This window comes from Plectropomus leopardus, chromosome 7 (assembly GCF_008729295.1).
Source record: "Plectropomus leopardus isolate mb chromosome 7, YSFRI_Pleo_2.0, whole genome shotgun sequence".
Lineage (NCBI taxonomy): Eukaryota > Metazoa > Chordata > Actinopteri > Perciformes > Serranidae > Plectropomus > Plectropomus leopardus.
Genome location: NC_056469.1, coordinates 664,169 through 689,110, shown reverse-complemented (window position 1 = coordinate 689,110; position 24,942 = coordinate 664,169). Strand labels below are relative to the sequence as shown.

General features: G+C 41.3%; 1 protein-coding gene across 1 annotated transcript; it reads right to left on the bottom strand.

The window, feature by feature from the left end:
- Positions 1–627: 627 nt before the first annotated feature.
- Positions 628–23,704, bottom strand: LOC121945532 (zinc finger containing ubiquitin peptidase 1). Its single transcript, XM_042489754.1, has 12 exons — positions 23,498–23,704; positions 22,798–23,325; positions 22,623–22,724; positions 22,330–22,389; positions 20,481–20,591; positions 20,235–20,344; positions 18,384–18,552; positions 16,928–17,116; positions 10,735–10,900; positions 5,551–5,708; positions 1,107–1,327; positions 628–823 (listed from the first exon to the last, which is right to left on the bottom strand). Exons 1-12 carry the CDS (start codon positions 23,529–23,531, stop codon positions 776–778), a joined length of 1,896 nt encoding a protein of 631 aa, XP_042345688.1. The 5' UTR covers positions 23,532–23,704; the 3' UTR covers positions 628–775.
- Between the last annotated feature and the right edge of the window lie 1,238 nt (positions 23,705–24,942).

Here is a 24,942-nt window from a genome sequence, read left to right as displayed (position 1 = left end):
GCATTCATAATTATAATTTAAGATTATGATACAGAATTGTGATTGTTTTAAGCTATTTTTCTCAGTCTTGTTTGCCTTGTTTTGTTGTTTGTTTTTTACTGCTTTTGAGGTAAATTTCTTGTACTTTTTAAAAAAAAATTTTTTTGGCATTTTTGCCTTTATTGGATAGGACAGAGTGACAGCATGAATGGGGGAAAGAGAGGGGACAACATGCAGCAAAGGGCAGTGAGCTGGAGACAAATCCATGGCAGCTGCGGCAAGGACATTGCCTTCATACATGGGGCACCTGCTCTATCCACTGAGCCACTGAACGCCCAATTTCTTCTACTTTTTACAACACACCTTGTCAGGAATATGTTTTATATCACTCATCATCCCCACGTACACATAGATGACGTTGATCAACTTGTCATGTGACTTGTACCAACAGATGGCTGCTGAATGATGATTTAGGTGTTACACACGGAGTGAATGACTTATGCAAACAAATATTTGATGTTTTACATGATTTTAACCGTGTGACTGTCTGACAGCCAGAGGGATCAGGACTCTGCAGGGTTGTTTAAGGACACTCAGGGCTGTTCTGCTCCATTTCCTCACTTACATCAAACAAGCCTGGACAGCACAGAGTTTATTAAAAGATTTATTTCATTATAAAACATAACAAACAAACATAACAAAACAAATGACTACATGAAATAGTTCCTGAAGTGAGCAATTCAATGCATGTTGACAGTAAAAACCAACAGCTGAGATAAAAAATATGCATTCCTGTTCATGGGATCTTTTCAGCACGTAATGTCCTGGAGTTCAAGATGCTCATCTGTCCAAACAAAAACAAAATGTGCTGATAAACACAAAGAACTGCATTGAGTGTAAAGACATGCAGCTCAGGTTCAACCAAAGACAACAAGCAATTGCTAAGTTGATGACATCACAGGGAAGGAACACAACACTACATAAAGACTTAATCTGATCAACACACACACACACACACACACACACACACACACACACACACACACACACACACACACACACACACACACACACACACACACACACACACACACACACACACAGAGCAGTGTCGTATGACAGCTCACCTGTTTGTCCTGAGCAGACAACACGCCCTGCACAGCCACCACCTGGTACTGTTTGTGCCTCAGGCTGCCAGGAAACTTCCTGATATGACGGACACTGGCTGAGACGATGTTCCCGCTCAGCAGCTTCCTGGTGTGTGATGCTGAGGTGCCAGGATCCAGCAGCAGCAGGCACAGGCTCCCGTTCTTCCTCTGCTCCAAGCCCACCACAGAGCGGCGGGGACCTGAGGGGAGTTGGGCCCCGCAGGGGTTTTGACCCCATGGCGGCAACATTGTTTGCAAGGGGGTGGTGGGAGAACAGCGCACATTTTCACATAATCTCTGCTGGGAAAGTGAAATAAAACCCTCTCACCTAAAAATAAAAACAATAGAGCAGAATTGAGTCGATTTCTGGATTTGCTGGTCGGGTCCAGTCTACAAGCTTAAACCGGTTTGATTTATGCAAGCTGGCTGGACCGGAATTTGTCATCATGTCATGTTCTGGCATTTTTAAAAGTGGCCTATGTCACAGCACTAGATCTAACTCAGATGTCATTAGTAATGAGTAATATGACAGCAAGGTTTCTATAATATGTTTTAATATGTTTATAGTATGTTGTTTATAGAAACTTATTATTATTATTTTTTTAAAGATTATTTATTTGGGCTTTTATTGCCTTTAATAGACAGGACAGTTTAAGCGTGAAAGGGGGAGAGAGACAGGGGGCGACATGCAGCAAAGCGTCGAGGCCAGATCAAACTCACTGCGGCGAGGATACGTCTGCACATGGGGCGCTGCTCTATCCACTGAGCCACTAGGTGCCCCATGTTTGTAAACTTATTAATGGAGCAATTAGTGTCATACAGGTTGTGTGTAATTTACTGCTGAGCCAAGGTTGCTGGTGTTGGTAAAATGAAAGAGATCGAATGTCAGCAGAGGGGGGAGAGCGGCACACACTATGTTTACTTATTGATGTTGATGAGGGGAGACGTGGCAGAGAAAGTTAGTCTTTTAAAAAGACTAAAACTACGCCAATATGACAGTTTTGGATTTAATGTCAAGGAAATAGCTGTCCTCACTGGCTGCAGGTGTTTGAGCTGAACTTTCGTCTGACACTGTGTTACTAAATATATATCTGATGCTCACTTTGAAAGCGCTGCAGTCAAAGAGGACCGACTGATTCATGAGGTTGAAATGAGGAATTTATTAAACGAAATCTCCTTTTTTCACAAAAAAAAAACTAAACACAGAGTGAGCTGGCTGGAGGGAGATCACTGGGACGCTGAAAGTTTTTGCTGAGGTAAAAGACCATCTGTTGGTTATATTTAATGTAATTAGGGCTCGAGCACCAACCGGTGAGGGGACCCTATTGGAATGTAACGAATTATTATTATTTTTCTCCCCAATGAATGGTGTTTTTGGAGGCCTAAACATGACCAAAAACCCATGAATCTTGTTAAACTCATACGGCCTAGCAAAAAAATTTCATATTTTGGTGGTTTCAAAACCCACGAGAAGTTGGCCATTTTTAATTTTGTGCTAAATTTTGGCAATTTCGGGCCTCTTACTTGCCATCTTGTCGTATAGGATTAAACATGATCGACTTCAAATGTAGTGTGTCCATTCTCGACCCATTGGTAATTAAAAGTTATCACAGGTCTGCGCAAAACTTTTACGGTTTTCCCATTATGTGGCGTACAATTTTGATGTCTCGTCATAAAACAGGAAATTGTTGTAACTTTGGTGTACATTGTCCGATCTGCCTGAAACTTCATAGGTTTGATAAGGGTCCCGCCCTGAACACATCTATATAACAATATTCATTGGTCGTGATAGCACCACCTAGTGGTCACAGGAAATAATGTTTTTTTTTTTATAGCTAGTTTTTTTATAGCCTACACAATGAATTGGATCCAGTTGAAATTCTGTCTGTATGATCTTAAGACCTTCCTGATTTAAAGTAATCAAAAACTTTGATGCTACATGATAGTGAGACACTAATTTTCTGTTGGGACACGATTCATCATGTTCCACTGAGGTCATATGGGACACCTGGCAAAATTCAGTAAACCAGTCTGGTCAAGTGCTTGGCTTTTTATCAAACTGGTTTGAAAATTTTCACACCAGCCCAGCATGAGTGTCATGTCACTGACCCGCATATTAAACCCACAATTAACTCTGCATGCATTACAACACACTTAAAATAAATTAACTGGGTAGTTAAGTTTTATGTTCTTCTTTGTTTAGACTTCAAAAAATGCTTTTAATTTGGTTACATTATGGGATTTATGTTATCCTCCATGGACTGATGTTCCAAAGTACCATGACACAAAGGAACAGGTTTATTGGCCGAAGCTACAACAGAAGGACTGACGATGTAAAACAACTGTCCTGTCAAGCTTTAGCTCAGGCCCAAAAACCACAGACCGTACACCATAATGGATGGAGCCAGCTTTAAGTTGGTGTGTGGACTTATGTTTTAAGCCTCAAATTTGACATTTCCTCTGTTGCTATTTTAAGTTTTTTTGGAGCCAGAAGTGACTATTTCCTAAAAAGAGTGTGGAGCTGTGGAGGAGTGAGGGGTGGATCTGACTGAGAGCCCACAGACACTATTTACAAGCGAAATGGTTAACCCTTCTACACAGAGATGGCACCATAGAGACTTTTTTACACCTCCTTTGCATGTTCACACAGAGCCAAACAACAGAGGCATCATTCTGCTCTCAGTGTGTGATTTTAAATTGGTTCCAGGATTGTGGGACTATAAGAAGCGTTGTGGATGTGACGTTTAACACAACGGCCTCTTGTGCGACATACACACATTATCAGTGCTGTCTCAACAATAACAATGACATAACATGCCAATCACATTTACTGTCTGTGTTATATGGCGGCTAATGTCGTCCTCTGCTCAAAGGGTAAAAAGCTCCCAAATCTCATTGTTTTCCCGGTTTGTGGACATTTATGACTGCTGTTCTTCCACTGTGAATTAGCTGCTAACTGCTAAAAGCAAACAGCTAACGGCTACTTTTGAAATCTCCCGTGGAGTGTTGCACCCATAAACACGCTGTCGAAACTCCACACGCGCCCAGCCCATGATCATGTCTTTCAGTCATTACGATGCTGTTACTATCTCCTGTCCCAGCTCAGAGGCAAGACCACTCTGTCCCTCCTTTTCCATGATCATACCTTATATACAGAATGGCAAGGCGGCATAACGACGCATTGTTCCTGCCTTGGGAGTGTAACAGCTTTTAACTGCACACATCTTGTTGGTAGCGTATACGACACTCCCCTAACCTTGCAACCACGCCAACCACTAGTACAAGATAAACCCTCCATCACAACGGTTATCTGAACTCTGCTACAGTGTGACACTGTGGTGAAACAGGATTTGGCTGGACTGTGTACAGTGGTTCCCAACCTTTTTTCTTTAGGGACCTCTCCACTTTCATTACGTAAACAGATGACATATTTTAGTTATATTGCATATTACATAAACAACATTAGCATTAGCCATGAGAAAAACATTAGAGAACAACTGATAAACTGTATAATTAACCCAAATGCCTACCACAGGAAGTTTGTGTTAGATTAGCAATTAGGACAAATTTTGAGCAAACATTGCATCAGATCATATTCACTTACAGTTTCAATCAGTGTCTGATTTCTTCTCTCTATAACTGCAGCACCACCTGTTCTGACACTTTGACATGAATTAGTTAATGACATTTAAGGCTTTGTGTGTTACAGACTCTGTCCTCTGTCCAAAACTGACAGAACAACTGCAGATGGCTCTTAAGCTGTCTAGCTTTCTACTTCCACTACACTGCCATATTACACTGCTTACAGAGAATAAGGAATAACTTAATAGTAACACTGGGCTACCAGTGTCTGTGAGCATGTCCACCGTGTGTGCGTCTATTTAACTTGAAAGAATCACAGTCTATGAGGAAACAGCAACGTCACACACCATGCACCATTAGACAGTCACACTGTCCAATGGTGCAACTTTATCAAGTCTTTTGCTCACTCATGCACGTTTCATGTATACTGGGCTGGTCCCACATGCTGCAGTCCAGCCAAAAATATGGAGCCAAATGTAGCTATAATCCATCTTATTATTTGTTGTACAGGAAGATGGGATTTATTTACAAGATGTGACCCTTACCATGACCCTTGCCCTGACCTTAACTGCCTCTCTTTGTTTATAATACTTCATAGCTAGGTAATTGCTAGCTTTATGTTGGTGCTTTTGCTTCCAGCGGCTGGTTGTGGAGTAATGTGTGGGTATGGTAGGCGAGTCATGTAGCTGCTCCACTGCAGTGATTGCAGACACACACCAAAAAAGGTAATTAAGTTAAAGAAACGTATTTATGTGCATGTATATCAAGACACCACCTCACCAATCCTGTACAGCTGTATAAAGTGTGAAGAAGGAATATGACAGATGATGTTTCTGTGTACCTTGGTGCTGCAGGTAGAGCGGGGGCAGGGATGTGCGGATCAGTCTGGGTGTCAGTCTGCTGCTCCTGCTGGACTGGAAGTACTGCTTCACCCAGTCAAACAGCCGAATGTGGGTGTCCCCTGGGCCTGTGGGCTGGTGGAAGTCAATGATGCGGGCACTAAAAGCACATACAACACATGTAGTGTTATCAGGAGCATTCTGGTTTATGTTTACACAGTAGTACTGACTTATCATGTTTGAGCAGGCTTTTATTTATCTGCATTTCAGCTAACGCATTCCACCTCTTTTGCTCTTCACAAAGTACCCTCACTGCAAAATGTTAGAGCTGTAGTGGATGATGAGGAAAACTCTTGATAAGAAGATATTCAAATCCATAAACAAAACGGAAACTTCTTTTGGAGATTCCTTAAAATGACCCTCAGTGTCAGCTAATGGACCTATTTGCCCTGTTGAACTTATGACTCTGGTCAGCAGAACTAAATTACGACAGATTTTACTGCCCAACTGACAGTTTGAGTTAACTTACGACTCATTTGGAGCAAGCAGCTGTCAACTGAGCTCCTGCAAAGACTCAAGGAGACATCAGGAGATTTATTTAATTTATGCTTTTGTTGCACAACCAACAAGTGACACACATCTGCACATCTCCAGACTGTAAGAGAGGACCACACTGACTGATTTTCGTATTCAAAGTAAAATGTACTTTGAAATGTTGTTCCTACAGAACTGGAACTTTGTTTACACACCAAACTCACACTCACACAAGCTGTGCCTCTGTGTGTGTGTGTGTGTGTGTGTGTGTGTGTGTGGAGGGGTGTGACCTTTCATAAGCCCCTGCCAGCAGCATGCTATACACTGAATAGAAAGACTCTTAATACAGAGTTGCATTTTGATATGCATCTCTTTTGAGTCACTTAATTACCCTTCCTTTGGACTGATGTGTACAGATGCTATATTGTTTTGTAATCCTGTGAATTGTGATTTTCCAGTTATAAGTTTTGTTGATAGACCTTTGGTCATATTAAATACTTTCATACTTTGTTATATTTTGATGCTAGTACTTGTTTACCTTTACTCAAATATGATCTTGAACAACCTGTGATTGTATCAGAGTGTTTCGACACCGTAGTATTACACATTACTTATTTTTACACATTTGCTTGTGCTGCAGCCCTGAGATGCTGTGAGCTGCTGTTTATCTACCTTGAAAGAGAGAACTTTTGAAACAGCCCGTGCGACATGTGTTCTAAATGACGATTTAGAACCAAAGGACACGAGAGAGACTGTGAGACAAAGAGAGACTTCAAATGAGACAAAGCCTGATAAGCTTTCATCCTGATCTCATCTCAGCCACATGAGGTGTCAGAAGATGATCCAGCTGTTCATGGAGAGAGAGATGGAGGAAACAAACTCAAGGCGAAGTTGTAATGCCTAAACCGGCCGAGGCCAGCCACCGGAACCACAAGAGCGTAACCGAGCTGTCCGTCCAGTGTCCTCACAAAAGCCACACTGCAACTTTCCAGAGCGAACCGTTTCCCTGGCATCGAGACTTCTGAGGAAGGTGAAACGATCTTTCCTGTGCTGTTATGGGGTTGATGCTCTTAAATGATAGGGACACATATGAAGTGTTAGACCTAGGTTATTAATACAATTATGGGATATTCTCTGATAAGGCCTCTTCTTTATCTTTTCCCTTAATGTTTTATGGGATAGGTTACCTCTCCACTGTTGATTAACACTTGACATTAACTTTTCTTTAATCTTAACTTTTCATCTGCTTGATCATCTTGCACTATTTCAGTGCACTTGCTCAAGTCCTGATGTCACACCTAATTCAGTTCCTCACTGGTTTTCATCCCCTCATTTTTATCGTAGCTTAATTTATGAGTTTGTTGTTCATTTAGTCATTTAATTCACTTTGTGTCTCTTTGCTGTATTCACTGTTTCATCATATGTCTTAAACTCATTCATTTGTAGTCTGTCTAGGAGTAGTTTTACTGTGTAGTGAGTAGTTTAATAAACCTTTAATTTATAAAGACACTTGTACTTAAGTATCATTGAGGTTACACATGACATTCGGCTGCACTGTCTCTGCCCTAATCAATTTATAGTCCGATAGCAATCCTAATCAACAGTCCAGCTCCAAAAGTCTATTTTTGGCAGCAGCTGTTTTAGTTGTGGTGGCCTCAAATAAATAAATGAATGTGTCGGAAACCCTGAATACTCACATTTGAGAAGCTGCCCAGTCCCTCCAGGATTTCCATGGCTGTTTTTGTGATTGTTGTGGCCTGAAATGCCTGATTTCTCAGTAGCTTTTCTAAAAAATTGTGACTCATGTTGCAATATTTTTAGGTGTCTTTTCTATCATAGGAAATTGTAATTTTTTAAAGTTATAATTACATAGGATATACAGTACATCATGATAGGATGCATTTTCAGCAGATTTTGGTGTAAAATAAAACAAATATTTTTTTTTAAAAAAAGGCTGTTTTAAGGCAAACAAGTTTTCTTTGTAAAAGAAGTCAGAACCAGTCAGGGTCAGGTTAAAAACAGCTAGGTCTGCGAGGATAAAACAGCCTGACCTGATTGTAAAGAGGAATAATAGTTTACTTTACAGATGAGGCATTCACAGTTAAGAGCGAAACCATTATGAGCTTCACAGCTTCACCGTCAGGTGATGGAGCACGCAGAACCCTGACCCCTGACAGTTAAACGTTACAAAGCTCCAACAGTTCCTCAATAGAGTGGTGAAGGGATGACGGATTTTTGTTGGCCAACCAGGAAGTTGGCATCGCACTGGTTCCCTCGACAAAAAAATCTTATCACGATTTTTTTTCCTATCAGTTGATATCTATATATATCACAATATACATCATATCACTAAGTGAGATATGAAGATATCATAACCAGTGATGCACGATAATGATTATTTCAACCGATACCGATGAACCGATAATTTCTTCTCGGGTAATAACTTCTCGTGGCCGATAAGATACCGATAACTTATTTTTAATTGTTTTTCATTACCTGAGGGTATGAAAGGCTGTGATCTGGTGAGTACAGATAAATTTAATTTGTGCATTTTCATTAAAAAAAATAAACGACAGACAAAAAGCTGGAAAATCGCTATTTTGTAAAAGAAAGTCATTTTCAAGAACACAATGTATTTCATATTTATATTTAGTTTTTTTTCCCTCTTATCTTATTACGTCAACTTGAATTGTACAAAAGTAATGCCAAAAATAATATTCTGTTCCGAGTTATAGTGGAACTATAGAGTGGAACATTCGGAGACACTGACGGAGAAACTGGTGGAGACATATGCGAAGAATGAGAGCGGAGTGGACATTCAGAGACACCAGCGGAGAATGAGAGCGGAGCGGCATTCGGAGACACCGACTAAGAATACCAGCGGACATTTGGAGACACTGGTGGCGATTAAGAGCGGACATTCGGACACATTGGCAGAGACACCGGTGGAAGATGAGAGTGGAGCAGACAATCGGAGACACCAGCGGAGAAATCGGCAGAGACATAGGCGACGAATGAGAGCGGAGTGGACAACAACGGAGACACCGGCGGAGAATGAGAGAAGAGCGGACATTCGGAGACACTGGCGGAGACACCAGCGGACAATGAGAGCAGAGCAGTCATGGCTGGAATGTGTTCTATCGTCATTCTATTGACTACATCTCATATTTCAATCGAAGAAAAACTGCGATTTGTATTGTCATCGCTTCATCGCCTAGCCCTACTTGCTTGTTTTTTAGCATGATAATCTTCACAGATGAACACCATTTTGGTGTGTTTTGAAGCGTAAATGAAATCGCCAGAAGCAAAAAGCTATTGTCAGGCTATACACGAACTACATCGCGGTCACACGACTTAAACGTCACAACTACAACAAACACGTTAAACCACGATTGAAAGATATAATAAACAGATCAATCTACAAGTTGAAATGCGACTCTGTAAAGCTGTAAAGGCAGACAAGTGGGTTTAATGAGTTTCTGTGTCCGGTGTGATGCTGTCTAACGTCCCCGACAAACACTGTAGTCCCATTTAACCACCTGTTAGCAACCGCCTTTTTTAAGACGATGAAAACCTTAAAAGTTAAAAATCTGGTTAAAGCAGACGTATTTTATGTTGCAGAACAAAACATCTCAATATCTTTAGCCTGTGTTAACCAAAGACCTTATTTTAAGACATTTTACCGAAAACCCATTCAAAAAACCCATAGACTTTAAGACGAGGGAACCAAAAGTGCTACAAGGCTAATGGACTTCCGTGTTTTAGGACTCATTTCTTCACCACTCTATACTACTCTATAGTCTGTCCACTGCTCTAAAGTGGTCTGTTAAATGTTGTTGTGCATCTGAAGTAGTAAGTGTTCCCACTATGGAAGATGTCTCCCACTCTATGCTGCAGGAGAGGGCGCTACGCGGGGTGAGCTGCAGGGGACTCACATGTTTGTGTTCCATTGCTGCTCAAACCGACACCAAAATGGCTCGACACAGTTAATAAGACAGTTACCTGTCACTGTGTGTGTCTCTCCCAGGTGCAGCAGCAGTCTCATAATAAACAGAGTTAGAGAGAAGGGCTGAGAGGATCAATATGCTGTGTGCAACTGTACGATGAAATGAGTCAAAGTGGCAGTAAAGTTGTGGTTATTGGACATAATTGCAAGGCTGTTCAGAATTTACGGGGCTTGGCTAAATTCGCGAGAATTGTTGTGATTGCAACATGGCAAAATCCTGTAGGGACTGATAATCAAATATTTGTTTAAACAAATGACATCAATGATATAATTGAGACAATTGCTGAATTAAAAAAAATAATGGCAGCTTCAGGTTGTAAATTAAATAAATGTGTTTCAGGCTCAAATAATTTATGGAGAAAGGCAGCAATATAAGCAGCAATGTGCCAGCAAAGGGCTGGCGGGAGAGGACTGCTAGCTTGATGCAATCAGCATGTTAGACCTCAAGGATATATACAAAGTGTGCAGCTAAATGTATAATTATCAATAAAAAAATGGTTGGTACATGCAACCCACACAGAGTGGCTTTAGAATATCTTGTTTGAGGTGCTTTGCTCAACTTTGATTGCTGGATGACAAAAAGCAGTATGAGACAAACAGAGGCTGTGTGCTCTAACACACTAATGATACAGAGTGCAGTGCTCACTTGATTCCCAGAGAGGTGAGGAGGGCATAGATCTCTGTGGCTCCGATCCAGGCTCGTGTTCCCTGCAGCCGCTGGTTGAAGTGGGACGCTCCCTGTGGATCCAGCCCTTCTTTCCAAGCCTCCTCAATCAGACTCTGCAGCCGAGGGATACTTGGCACCGCTTTCTCTGGAGGAGGACGAGAGTGTCAAGTCAACGTAAATGGGACCAACTGAAAAACACGAAACCATTCAGGAAGTTGTTACTGTTTTGCTTATTCTCAGTTTGTTATCTGCGATCGTAGCTCACATTCCTCTCGGAGTATCATGTGGTCAGTCTGGCGAAAGTCAGCCTAAAACATTTTGACACTTGGATCTTAATTACCATTCTTTTCTGTTGGTAAATTTGTAGTTTCTATCATTACACATGGCTAATTAGCACACTGCCAATGATGTGATGTCACACCAAGATAGTTCCAGTACAGTTAATGTGGTGTTTGATCTGAACATGACAAACATCTTGCTTTCTTTTTGCACCTGCTGACAACAATCCTACTGTGGGAGAGATACTTATCAACAATAGTGTCACCAGACCAGAATGCAGAACAAGGACAAGACATGATGTTCTCTGAGTAAGCAGCATGATTGGAGTCACACCCCAAGCTTCATGAATGTGAAATGTATTATCCTGTTTTTATTATGGCAACTTACCAAAGGAAACATTGGTAAGAGTTGTTTGATGTTTAACCCTTTGGATCCTGAGCAATTTGGCTTGATATCTTTCAAGAGCATAAGCAACAAAGGAATAAATAACCCAAAAATTAGCAAGAAATTAGTGAAAAGTTCAAGAAAAATAATCAACAATCAATAATCAATAATCAAACAAGACTTGGCAGAAAGTGCTTATTAAATCATATAATTCTATAACCTAATTTTAAATATGTAATCATGATAATTAAGAATAGATTTTCCCTGGCTCTCTCTCTCCCTCCCTTTGATGCATGTATGCATATACATGTGTCAAGTTGTGTGAGAGCAATCCTGAAACTTTATTCAGGATTGCTCTCACACAACTTGACACATGGCCTAATTCCTGTTGAGCCCCGCCCTTTGCGAAAGACATTTTGATTGATTGCAGTCATGTTTTTGACCAGTGTTGCTCATTTAATAGAACTGTGTAGCGCCACCCACTGTGGCCTTTTATTGTTCGTCTGTTAATTATAATGCCACATCAGGTGGATTGGAATCAGTTCTGATATAAAGCATTAGAACATTATTTTAACTTATAGTGCCAAGTTTAATATTTCCAGTTCATTCCAGCACAGAGCAAATTGAGCAAAGGCATAACAGAGTATGTACTGCTAATAAGGCCATGCCCACACGGAACAGTTGTTGTGCTTTTTTTTTTTTTGTTGTTTTTTTTTTTATTCAAAATTGGGAGTTGGTGATCCTTATGAAGCAACTTTAAAATAATTTCACATGTGGTTCAACATTATTATGAAAATATACTCTTAGTTTTATAATGATTGGACAAACAATTTGTGAGTTATAGTCTGATTTGTTTCATGCCATACTCATTTCCCCATTTGGAGCTCTGTGAATGGTCAATCTGAATGAAACTTTCAGGGGATGTTTCAGGTACTTGTGTGGACAAGTTTTGTGATGGCTCAGCTGTTATGAAGACAGGTTTATTTATGTGCTGAGTTACTCCCCTTATAAAGTTAATTGGTCACTATCTTTAAAACCGAATGAGATATCAACAAGCTTCTGATAACTTTTGATAAGCTTGGTAAAACTACAAATCCACAGAAAATTTGGCAAAAAATCAGACGTACTGTTTAGGAGATCAAAAAAATGTGTTTTTCAAAAAAAAAAAGGGTAAGGGTAGGGTAGCACATTGAGCTGGAAATTTAATTTTTGGGCCGAAAACAGAGCGTCACCATCAGGCCAATTGGGGTCATATTTCTTGGGCCATGTTTGCAGACAACTTCCAATCAATGATGAAAAAAATTTAAAAATCATACAAAAACAATAGCCCCTAAGGCTGAGCCCACAGATATAGCCACACCTGTCAATCTCAGGTACAAGCCCTCTGTTAATATTCAAATTCTTTTGAAATGACTTAAAGGTGATATCAGTTTATATGCAACAGCATCCTCTGTGGCGCAGGCAGCTAACAACTTGTTGTGTGCTGTAAAGCAAACTTTACCAAACCACCTATTATATTTAGATAAGAGAAACAAAACTGAACACAGTTCCGCTGTGGTGAATATTACTTCTGTTCACCAACTGAAAGAGTATCCTTTTCTTAAGACCTTAAGTGGCATTTTTTCTGTAGAAATAAGGCATGTATGACTCAGGACTGTAGAAAGCAAATAGTTGCCTCAACCTTTTTATGAATTATTGACTATGGTGATAGCATTTATATGCACTCTACTATTGAGACGGCACTTGCAAAAATTAATAATGACTTATTTATCGCTTCTGACACGGGTCTGGTCTCTGTTTTAATCCTATTAGATCTCAGTGCCGCATTTGACACCATTGACCATCAAATCTTACTGCTCAGACTTGAAAACTTAATTGGCCTTAAAGGAACGTCACTAGCCTGGTTTAAGTCATACTTATCAGATCGTTCCCAATTTGTTCACATCAATGATCAACCCTCCGCACATACTAAGGTCTGCTTTGGAGTGCCACAAGGTTCGGTGCTTGGACCAATCCTTTTCACTTTATATATGCTTCCTCTAGGCAACATAATTAGAAAACACTCTATAAATTTCCATTGTTATGCTGATGATACGCAATTATATCTATCTATGAAACCAGATGAAACTGATCAGCTATCTAGACTTCAAACATGGCTTAAGGATGTAAAAGCCTGGATGAGCTGTAATTTCCTGATGTTGAATTCAGACAAAACTGAAGTTATTGTTCTTGGCCCCAAACACCTCAGAAGCTCCTTTTCCAACAAAGTAATTTCTCTAGATGGCATTACCTTGGCCTCTAGCACAACTGTAAGGAACCTCGGAGTTTTATTTGATCAAGATTTATCTTTTGCCTCCCATATAAAACAAACTTCAAGGACGGCTTTCTTTCACTTGCGTAACATCGCAAAAATTAGACATATCCTGTCCCAAACAGATGCTGAAAAATTAGTACATGCATTTGTCACCTCTAGGCTGGATTACTGTAACTCCCTATTATTTGGTTGCCCCAACAAATCTCTTAGGTCTCTCCAACTGGTGCAGAACGCTGCTGCTCGTGTTTTAATGGGAAGCAAGAAAAGGGATCATATTTCTCCTGTTTTAGCTTCTTTGCACTGGCTCCCTGTGAAATCCAGGATTGAATTTAAAATCCTCCTCCTTACTTACAAAGCTCTGTATGGTCAGGCTCCATCCTATCTGTCACAGCTTATAGTTCCTTACCAACCCTCAAGATCACTGTGCTCTGAAAATACAGGATTACTTGTGGTTCCCAAAGTTTCCAAAAGTAGGATAGGAACCAGAGCCTTCAGCTACCACGCTCCTTTCCTATGGAACCATCTTCCAGTTTCGGTTAGGGAGGCAGACACCATTTCAACTTTTAAGGGTAGACTTAAGACCTTCCTCTTTGATAAAGCTTATAATTAGGGCTGGCTCAGGCTGCCTGGACCAGCCCTTAGTTTGGCTAACATATGTTTAACCTGCCGGGGGACTTCATCTGATACGCTGAGCTCCTTTTCCTTCTCTCAGTGCCGCCATCTGAAAATCATGCATATCTGTCAACTGCATTGCCATTTGCAAGATTAGCTTAGCCTCAGTAGTTTAGCTTAGCCTTACATCTGTGATAGCCATGTGGTACTCTCACTACCTGGGGCTCGCGATCACAGAGCCTGGGTCTGTTGATTTGCACTACGCTAATCCTGTTGCCTCTCTGGAGCGTTCCTGCTCCCTTGTTTCCTAGTTTTCCTGGATCCTGGCCGTAACCTTGACTGTGCCTGACCGTGGTGATAGCTGTACTGGTGCTGTGACCCTGCCTTTGGTTGTGCTCGTGCTGTGGCTGTACTGATACTGTGCCCCCCGCTCGCCCTGATTGTGGTCTGGTCCTGGTTGCGCCAATGTTCTTGCCTGTGGACACCTCCCTATCAGCATATGCATGAGACTGTTGTCATCACCCTCAACATCATCATAGAGTGCAATTAATAATTTCACAACTACCGTTATTGTAATATGACATGCATCTGTTTCTATTATTGCTGTGTCTCTCTCCCCCTCTCTCTTTCTCTTTCCTTTTTTGCCATGATTGTATTTCATTTGTTATTTATGACATCTATTGCTCATCTGTCTGTCCTGGAAGAGGGATCCCTCATCATCCTCTGCCGCTCTTCCTGGGGTTTCTTCCTTTTTTTTCCCTGTTCAGGGGTTCTTTTTCGGGACTTTTTCCTTGGGCGATGTGAGGGTCTAAGTTCAGAGGGATGTCGTACACTGTAAAGCCCTCTGAGGCAAACCATGTTTTGTGATAATGGGCTCTATAAATAAAATTGACTTGACTTGACTTGACTCTCCGGCCTCTACTCTTAAACCTTTCCATGCAGTCAATCAGTTCGCCCTCAGGTGTATAACTGGGATGGCTTTAGAATATCGGCATTAGGAAGAGAACAGCACTGAATATTGTTTTATAATAAAGCACTCAGAGGCAAACTACCTGAGTATCTAACATGTCTTTTCACCTACAGATCTAATTAAACACAGTACTATGTCCCAAGACTATTCGGTTCTAGATCATCATGTTAGAAAGAAATGACTCTTAAATGCTATGCACCACACAAGTAGAACAATCTGCAGAAGCTTGTTAAATTAGACAAGCTTAAACCTTTAATCAATTTAAATCCCTTTTGACTGACTCAGAGCAGTGCGAATGCACCTTTTCTGTGAATTAATGTTGCTGATGCTGATGTCCTTGTCCGGTTACTTGTATAATTTGTTGATACATACTTCTATTGTTTATAATTTGTTGATGTATACTGTAATTTTTGTGTGCTTCCATTGTTTGATGTATACTGTAAGGGGCTGCACACATGCCGTGTCTGGAAAACATGGGATCGGGCACTGGGTGCTACGCTTGTGTCCACACTGTGCCAACTTTAATTAGCGCAGAGGCAGATTGCGTCTGAGGTGAGGTTGCTAAGCAACCCTGAACAGCATCGTATCATAGCCCTCTTACCAGAAATTCTGAGTGGAGAGCTGATCTTCGTCCAGCTGTTTTTTAAGTGTGTATGGGGCCTGAAATATAGTCCCTGGAGAGAAGTATAGCTCAGACAGATATCACAGACTGATATTTATAGAGGAAAGGAGAGACATCTGTCCGCTGTGATTGGCTGTTCAAAGTCACATGATGTGCGGCTATGTGTTCCAACAAATGAACTGTGTTTATCTCAGGGTGCAGCTGTTGCACTCTGAAAATCAGGCGCTGTGGAACACGTGTGCATCGCGATGGCGTTGGCGTGGCCTGCTGGGCATCTCCATTGAAAAAAATAAAAATGAGCCAGCAAAATATGCAACATGTCTACATCCCCTGATCAAGGCGTCCATGGAAAATAGAGTTTGCTGTCATTGAGCCTCATTCACAAACAGTGTGTACACACAAATCTGTGCTTAAACCATGTGTACGAACATTTTAGTAAATATCCGGTATTCATCAATATTTTCTTACATGATTTTTTGTTGTACTCTCCAAACAAATTTAAAACTGACTCAGACCATTCCTATGGACAAATGATGAAGCCCTGATTGTCTGAGGAAATGTAAAAACACACCTTTAATCAAAATGCAGGGCATATTAAAACTATATTTATTCAAATATAATAGACAATATTTAAATCCATTAATTTACCAATGCATTGGTAAATCGGATCAAAAAACTATGACATTGACGCCCGTTCATCCTCACCAATTGTTAATTTAAAAAAAAATCAACTATGAAAACTGTCGATTGAGAGGTGGCTTGCAATGGGTGACTAGGTCTATCTTAGCCCCCCTTCCAGTGGGGAGGCATCCAGGCCAGAAGTGAAGGGTTTAGACTTAATAATAATGATAATAATAATAATAATAATAATAAACTGGCACAGCACAAACTCAACAGGGTTCTAAACCTTTGTGGCTTGAATTGTAAATTTAGAGTTTTGGCAAGAAAAGAACCCGATTCAAGTCAGATAGTGTGCAGTGTGATTGTGTACCTTGTAGGAAGGGAGCATATGCATCTATTCTGTGTAGAGCAGAGAGGAGCATCTGGAAGTTTCTGTATCCACAGCCCCAGCCTTTATCCCCGGCTGAGGAGCAGTAGTGGTCAGTGTCAGCACTCAGCCACACATGGACACAGTCTCTGCCATCAGTCTGGTAATATTCAGATAATGCTGTTACCACACCTATACAAAGAGGAAACAAGTTCAGTTCAGAATATCCCAACAGTGTTACTGACACAGAGCTTAACACACATAATTTAACACACAGAGCTTAAACACAGAGAGCTTAACACACAGAGCTTAATACACAGAGCTTAACACACAGAGCTTAACACATTCTATTTCCACACCAACATTGCTGCTAATCACTGACATATCCCAAGTGGTCATCTTCAAAAAAAATCTACTTTGCATTAAATATATTGAAAGTAAATCATTTTTTGTCAGATTTTTGTTGTTAAATCTAAAAACATAGTGGCACCACGACATAAACCTGGCATTTAAAGGGTTAAAATTCTGAAAACTAATAAATATTTGATATTCATGATTAGGACTGAAGTTGGTTAAAAAAAATAAACCATTGTGGAAGCATGAACCTGACATTTAAAGGGTTAAAATTCTGAAAATTAACAAAAATTTTATTTTTTATGATTAGGACTGATATTGGTTAAACAATTACCTCAATGAAAGTAGAAAATAATATTAATGCATAAGATTTTTTATAGTCTGATTTAGGAAAATGCTTTGGGCTTCATTCTGTGCTTTTACCTGAGAAATTGTCATTTTTAGTATTTTCCCCCTGATGATGTATTTTTTTTTTTTTTACCATATTTGGCATACAGAAAAACTAATGCTATTTCCACTAGGCGCACTGTCATAATCAATATCGCTGCTAATCATTGACATATTCCAGGCTGTGACCAAAAAAAAAAAAAAAAATCTACTTTGCGTTAAATATATTGAAAATAATTCATTGTTTTACTATACTACTATTTTTAAAAACTTACTGGTATTTTAACAAAAACCTAGCATTTAGGGGTTAAAATCCTGAAATCTAATAAATACCTGATATTCATGATTAGGACTGAAGTTGGTAAAAAAAAATCAACTCAATGAAAGTAGAAAATAATATTAATGTATAATATAATGTTTAAAGCTTGATTTTGAAAAGTGCATTTTGTGTGCAGAGCAATACAAGTGGGTGTAATATTAAAGCATGCCCTAAGGGTTAAATTTCAGAAAGTCATTGAGGAATTCCGCAGTGGTCTTAGTCACGTTTCACTCAACACTGTGTTGGTGTTGTGTAGTGCATGAAATGTCAGAGTGAGAGATAGGGACACATGGATGACTGTAATCGATGACTGAGTTAACTTTTGTGTATTTATTTAAACCAGCAGTGTGTCTGTGTTGATTTTGCTGAGTCATGGTCGCAGAACATATCCAAACATACCCTGAGTTCTGGTTCTACCATCATCGATTCCTGATGCCAGGGATTCCATCATCTCGGCCCTCCCACAGTGAAACTCCGCTGGGCTCATGAGGCCCCTGTCCACAGTTCTCTCCATGGTCCTCTCCATCTGTCTGCTGTAGCCCCCTCTGCCATCCATTCCAAACTGCCTCTGCAGAAACAGACCACACAGCTCAGGCTGACAGGCTGGAGTCTTGTCAAAGTGCAAGACTGAAAGTGCTCAGATCCCCAAACGTTATACTGCATTCCATGCACACAGAAAAAACACAACCTCAGACACTAGCTAAAGTCAAGTCAATTTTATTTCTAAAGCCCATTTTCACAAAACATGCTTTGCCTCAGAGGGCTTTGCAACATACAACATCCCTCTGCCCTTAGACCCTCACATAATCTAAGGAAAAACTCCTGAAAAAGAACCCCTGTAACAGGGGAAAAAAGGAAAGAAACTCAAGAAGAGCAACAGAGGATGATGAGGGATCCCTCTTCCAGGATGGACAGATGCGCAATAGACATCATAAATAAAAACTACAGGTCTTGATGCCCAATTCTGATTTTTTGCCTATATCTGATTTCTTTTAACCAACTGCTTAACATCTACTCAAATCTGTGACTCAAATCCAATATCTGCATTTACACCTGCTTCAACTTTATGTACACTTGACACAACGAGCATGCGTACAAGAACACTGAAATGTCCTAATAAATGGGCTTGTTTCAATACAAACCCTGTATTTTCGCCTGGGTGGGAGCTGCACTTATGTATGCAGGTGTGCAAGAGAACAACAACAGCCTGCTGTATCTGCACACCAGTGTTTACATGCTACCCGGAGGCCTCCCCTACACACAGTAGTTTTAAATCCGACAAAGGGACTTACTGCTTGCTGCCAACTCCACAAGTCTCTCTCTGTGTAGGGGAGGCTTCCACAAGCTCTTACTGGCCTTGCGCGAGTGTGCATACGTTAATAGAGCTCCCACACTGGGAGTCAAGGAGAAGGCCAAAAACATGACGCCGGTGATGTTTTTCAAAACAACTTGGCACATCAGGAGACATTTGGTGATTTAATTATGTTTGTTTTGTATTTTTTACATTTGAATGCTGGTCCCCATTTGCTTCAATTGTGTGGGAGATGAGTGTAGCACCCTTTTCCTGTGAACCTACGGCAGTGTTTTGTGGACTATAAAACTTCACCTGACTTTCCATCTTTAAACACCAAATTCTAAGCAGCTCATCGTTGAGCCACATAGTTGTTTGCCTCCAGTCAAGTTGCATTTTACATTCATGTCTGTAAGAACATGGATGCTTCACACACAAAATGTCTATACAATCAGCAGTTTCAAAGTGGTTCTTGAGGGTTCTTGAGTTAAAACAAAACAAAGGTTGTATGAGGTCACCATGACGTTGACCTTTGACCTCCAAAATCACTTTAGTTTATCCTTAAGTCGGCTTGAATGTTTGTGTCAAACGTGAAGAAATTCCCTCAGGGTTTTCTTGAGATATTGCGTTCACAAGAATAAGACAGATGAGGCCACAGTGTCCTTGACCTTTGACCTAAGAGCACCAAAATCTTACCAGTTTACCATTGAGCACAAGTCAATGTTTGTACTAAATTTGAAGAAACTCCCTCAAGTGGTTTTTAAAAATATCAGGCTCACAAGAATGGGCTGGACGTAAAGCTCAAAAACAGCGAGTTTGGTCTACTGGCAATGGGAAAAGAGTATTGACTATTATTAGCAAGGTTTCACATGTTTATAAAACCTGCATACACACTAATTTTGGTGGGAAAAGGGAACTATGGTCTGCAGAATAGTTGCCCTGTAGTGTGGAATCCAGACCTGCAGCTTCTTGAACTCCTCTCTCTCCTGCTGGTCCTCCTCCTGCCTCCTCCTCTGCTCTTCCTCCTGCTGAAGCCATCTGGCCAGCTTCAGGTCTGACCCAGGGCTCCCTGCAAAGACCCATGTCAATCCAAAGCTTATAGAGGCAGAAGATTAGAGTGCATCACATCAGACAGATAGGTATTAAACAGAAGGAAAAATCACTTTGAATAGTGCAACAGAATGTGCAGGGAGGTATATGCCCACCTGCAGAGTTCACCGCTGCTCTGTCATCTAAATGCAGTTCCACATGTTCCTGCAGAGAGAAGCTGTCACTGCAGACCACAGGGCACATGGGGCACTCAAATCTTTTCTCTCCTACAAAACATATTGGAAACTCCGTGTTTGCAGGCTTATTTCATAAGACAGAGACAGATAGGATAATGGTCTCTGCTCCCGTCTGGGTTATCCAGTAATCAAGTAATCAAGTCAAGTTAAATTCTGTTTTGCCACAGTCTGGGTGAATCCTAAAATCAGATAATGGACACCTATCAAGTAGTTCAGATAAAACTGTCTGTTAAGCGTTCTAAAAATATGCACCGCCTATATAATAGTATGAATAACATTCATACCAGGGTTGCACATTTCTCACATACAGCTCCTCCAGGTAATGTCCAGATAAGTTCAGGGTTGCAGTACATGTGTGAGAGGGCCTCTACAAAAGGAAAGCACCTGCTTTTGTGTGTGTGCATGCATGTGTCTTTTTTGGCAGTAAAAACTACATTCATGATAATCAGAAGGAATCCTACAGATCTTTTAAGCCAACACAAACAATCTTACCAAAGACAAAAACTCTCACTGAGATGGGAAGACTAGCTCATGATAGTTGGCCTCTATCCACCACTCCTCCACAAGTGGACCATACAAGAGACCGACCCACACCACCGCACAAGGCTGCAGCGTGAAGCTCTTGTCTCACGGCCTCTCATCTCATGTCCTCTCGCCTCACGGCCTCTCGCCCTCTTGCCTCATGCCCTCTTGCTCATACCTGAGCAGGTACAACAGTAAGTCCAGTGTGAAAAACCCAAATTTGCTAATCATTTTCAAGATAGTCACAGGGGAGTTTGTACGTTTGTTGCAATCCATTTAAAAATGTTTTACCTCTAAAAATAATTATTTTTTGGCCATATAGTTTGTAGATTTCTAGATGTTTCAGTTGTGTCCCTATAACCTTTCTCTAAAAGAAATAATTATAACAATTACTTTCTTTCTGCATCAAAATAGTCCAGCCTTAACTGGGCCATAGGCGTGTTTCACACAGCGTGCGTCAGGAGAGCGTGAGCAGCACTGAGTGTGTTGTTTTTTTATTTCGGCGCCCATGTTATCAAATAAGAGCATGCACACTGCCCGCCTGAGTAGCGCCTGTCAGGACCGTCTGAGCTGCGTGTCAGATGCAGCCCATCTAGAGAAACGATGGTTCGCTGATTTTTTTACACAACACGTGCGTTTGTCAGCACAAATCAACAGTGAATATGGTGTTTTGATGATTATAATGACTCGATACCACTTTTTAAAAGTCTTTCTCTGTCACAGAGATGAGTAAATACAAAGACGACTGTTTTACTCCAATTTCCCTGCTTCCCTTTAAAAAAAAAAAAAGCTCTTAGACAGCCACTGTGGACAGAATCCCATCAGTTTCTGATACAATGCATTTTACTTTGAAACATGCACAGGACCATGTTGTCAGCTGTGCATGACCTTGCATGACTTAATAAATGAGTGGAATTTGTGCTTTTAAATACATAAATACAGCACTTATAGCAGCAGGCGGTGGTGATGTGTATGTGTGAACACCATGTGCATGGCACACGCTGCTGCTCGGTGAGGCTGACGCCTCGCGCTCATGTAGCGCATGATGGGTATTAAATGAAGTACTCTGTTGGTATCAGTATCACTTATAAGGCACTGGTATTGATGCTGGTTTGGCCATGATTTAAAGGATACCCAGCCCTAAGACAGATCGTCTTCTTGTTCTAGTTACTACCCAGCAGCCATGACTCAAGTACTGTGCCACATGAACTGTAAAGGTTCTTTCAGAGGACACCAAGAGACACACCTGAGAGGCTTCTGGCTGATGGTGATGTCCTGGCTGGTGAACACGCCTCCAGTGCTGACCCTGAACAAACAGTCAAAGATACATAATGTACACATCTGTGGCTTATGGTGTCTCATTTAAAGACACAATAAACTATTTCATCTTCAAATCTCTGCTGACTGAATTAGTATTCATGCCATGGAGAAATCTGCCTCGATGCTACAAATTAATTATGTGCTGATGACAACAGGTGACTAAACATGGTGTTTTGTACATGGCAGCAAAGAAGCAAATCTAAAAGGCAGAAAAATTACCTTCAGCTGAGTGCTGATCCTGCAGATGCAGCTCAACATGCTCCTGTAGAATGAAACAGCTGCTGCAGACCAGTGCACACATGGGGCAGGAGAACAGACTCTCTGCAACAAATACACCACCATTAAAGTCGACTGTGACTTCACAGTTCAAAGTAAAGCTTGAGAATTGAATTACCTTTTCCTGGTGAAGACAGTCGCTTCTGCTTGGCTTTACTGTGCTCAGGTTTAGTTTCACTGCTGTCCTCATTACAGTCCCCGACAGATATCTGTCTTGTGTCAGGGATCTGTGCTGTCAAAGTGGAAGTGATGGGTGCAGACTCTGCAGCTGATGGACCCCCACTTCCTACTGTACGGTTCTGTTTCTGTCTCTCTGAGTCTGTGGTGACAGTAGAAGCAGAAGTAGGTGTTGCTTCACTAGTTGCTGAGCAGGACTCTGGTGTTTGGGGCTTTTTGCACTTAGTTCCATCTGAGTCTGCTGCAGAGAAGCAGCCTGAAGGCACTGTAAGGTGAGCCTGATCCTGCGCTCCGTGCTGTTTCTCTCCATGAGCAGAGCTGATGTGGAAGCAGAGTTCATCGAAGGACACTCCAGACAGGGAACACAGAGGGCAGTGCATGCCATTTTCCAGGTGGCTGAGAAGGAGGTGTGACTTCATGTCCTCCTCCAACATAATGTCCTCACCACAGTTGTCACAAGTCAGCATGGCTGCAGCATGCACACACAGACAAGTTACTCTCACTTTCCTGTGAAATGGCTAGTTATCACACCACAGACAAAGACAGTGTCAGAAACACTAAGCATGGAAAAGTGTTTGAGAGAAAAGGCTGGTGGGAACATAGTTAAGAAACAGAATATGAACAAAGATCCATTTAATTACGTTCGTGGAAGTGTGAACAGATGCACTTGCACATGATTCACAGACGCCACGAAGAAGTAACACTTGTTCCAGGGGAAACATACAGGTTTGTATTAGGAGGCAGTGAAATGCTGACAAGGAGCCAATCAGTGTCTACTATTGATCACAGCAGCCGTGAATAAGCACGTGATTGACCGGAAGCACACATATGGGCTGCACTATTAAACACATTCGTACGCTTTGATTGTGGATTTGGAATAATGGTGTCACGTGTGTCCCACAATGCACAGAGACAACCAACCACACACACACGCCGTTCACTCTTTACACCGCCGGCTGAAAATACTCACGGTTAGTGCATACAGCTCGGTGTGAGTTTCGGTATCCTTTCCTCAGCTTTGAAACCGAGCAGCCGAGCAGGCTGATGGCGCCACTGCTACACTTCTGCCCCAAACGTTCGCAATAAAATTAATTCAGTTTCACTTGAAAGTAGGGGACGAGACAAAAATCTCAATAACTGGTTTATTAAACCATTAAAAACGCTGCATACGAAAACACACAATATGTCGTAAAGGTCTCACAAAAAACAGCCTCCTCCTCCTCCTCCTCCTTCTTCTTCTTCTTCTTCTTCGGGATTTATTGGCGCTTGGCAAACCTACTTTCCTGTGCATACCGCCACCAATTGGACTGGAGTGTGGCGCCAGCGATTAGGCAGTAAAATAAATAAATAAATAAATAAATAAATAAATAAATAGATTCTTTTATCTAACTCAGTTTCTCTCAGGAACTTAATACTGTCATGCTTTGTTTTACCTACTGATTTCCCCAAGAGCCCTGTTAATGTAAAGTTGTGGTGTTTGGCCTTCTTTAGTAACTGAACAAGATTCTTTCTCTGGCTGGTTACAGTGTATGCAGTTTCCAGTTGGGTGCTTGCCTATTTTGTGTAATGTGTGATTAAGACCTGTATGACCTATTCTCAAGCATGTTATAATATTTTCTTCTCTGTGTCTGAGGCCTATTTTCCTCCCATTACCAGCCTTCGGGTGAGGGGACGGATCCTGACTGTTGTTTGTGCCTATGGTCCAAACAGCAGTTCAGAGTATCCACCCTTTTTGGAGTCCTTAGAGGGGGTGCTGGAGAGTGCTCCTTCTGGGGACTCCCTCGTTTTGCTGGGGGACTGCAACGCTGATGTTGGCAACGACAGTGAGACCTGGAGGGGCGTGATCGGGAGGAATGGCCCCCCAGATCTGAACCCGAGTGGTGTTTTGTTACTGGACTTCTGTGCTCGCCACAGATTGTCCATAACAAACATCGTTTTCATGCATAAGGGTGTCCATATGCACACTTGGCATCAGGACACTCTAGGCCGCAGTTCAGTGATCGACTTTGTAGTCGTATCCTCGGGCTTGCGGCCATATGTCTTGGACACACGGGTGAAGAGAGGGGCGGAGCTGGACGAAGTGGCT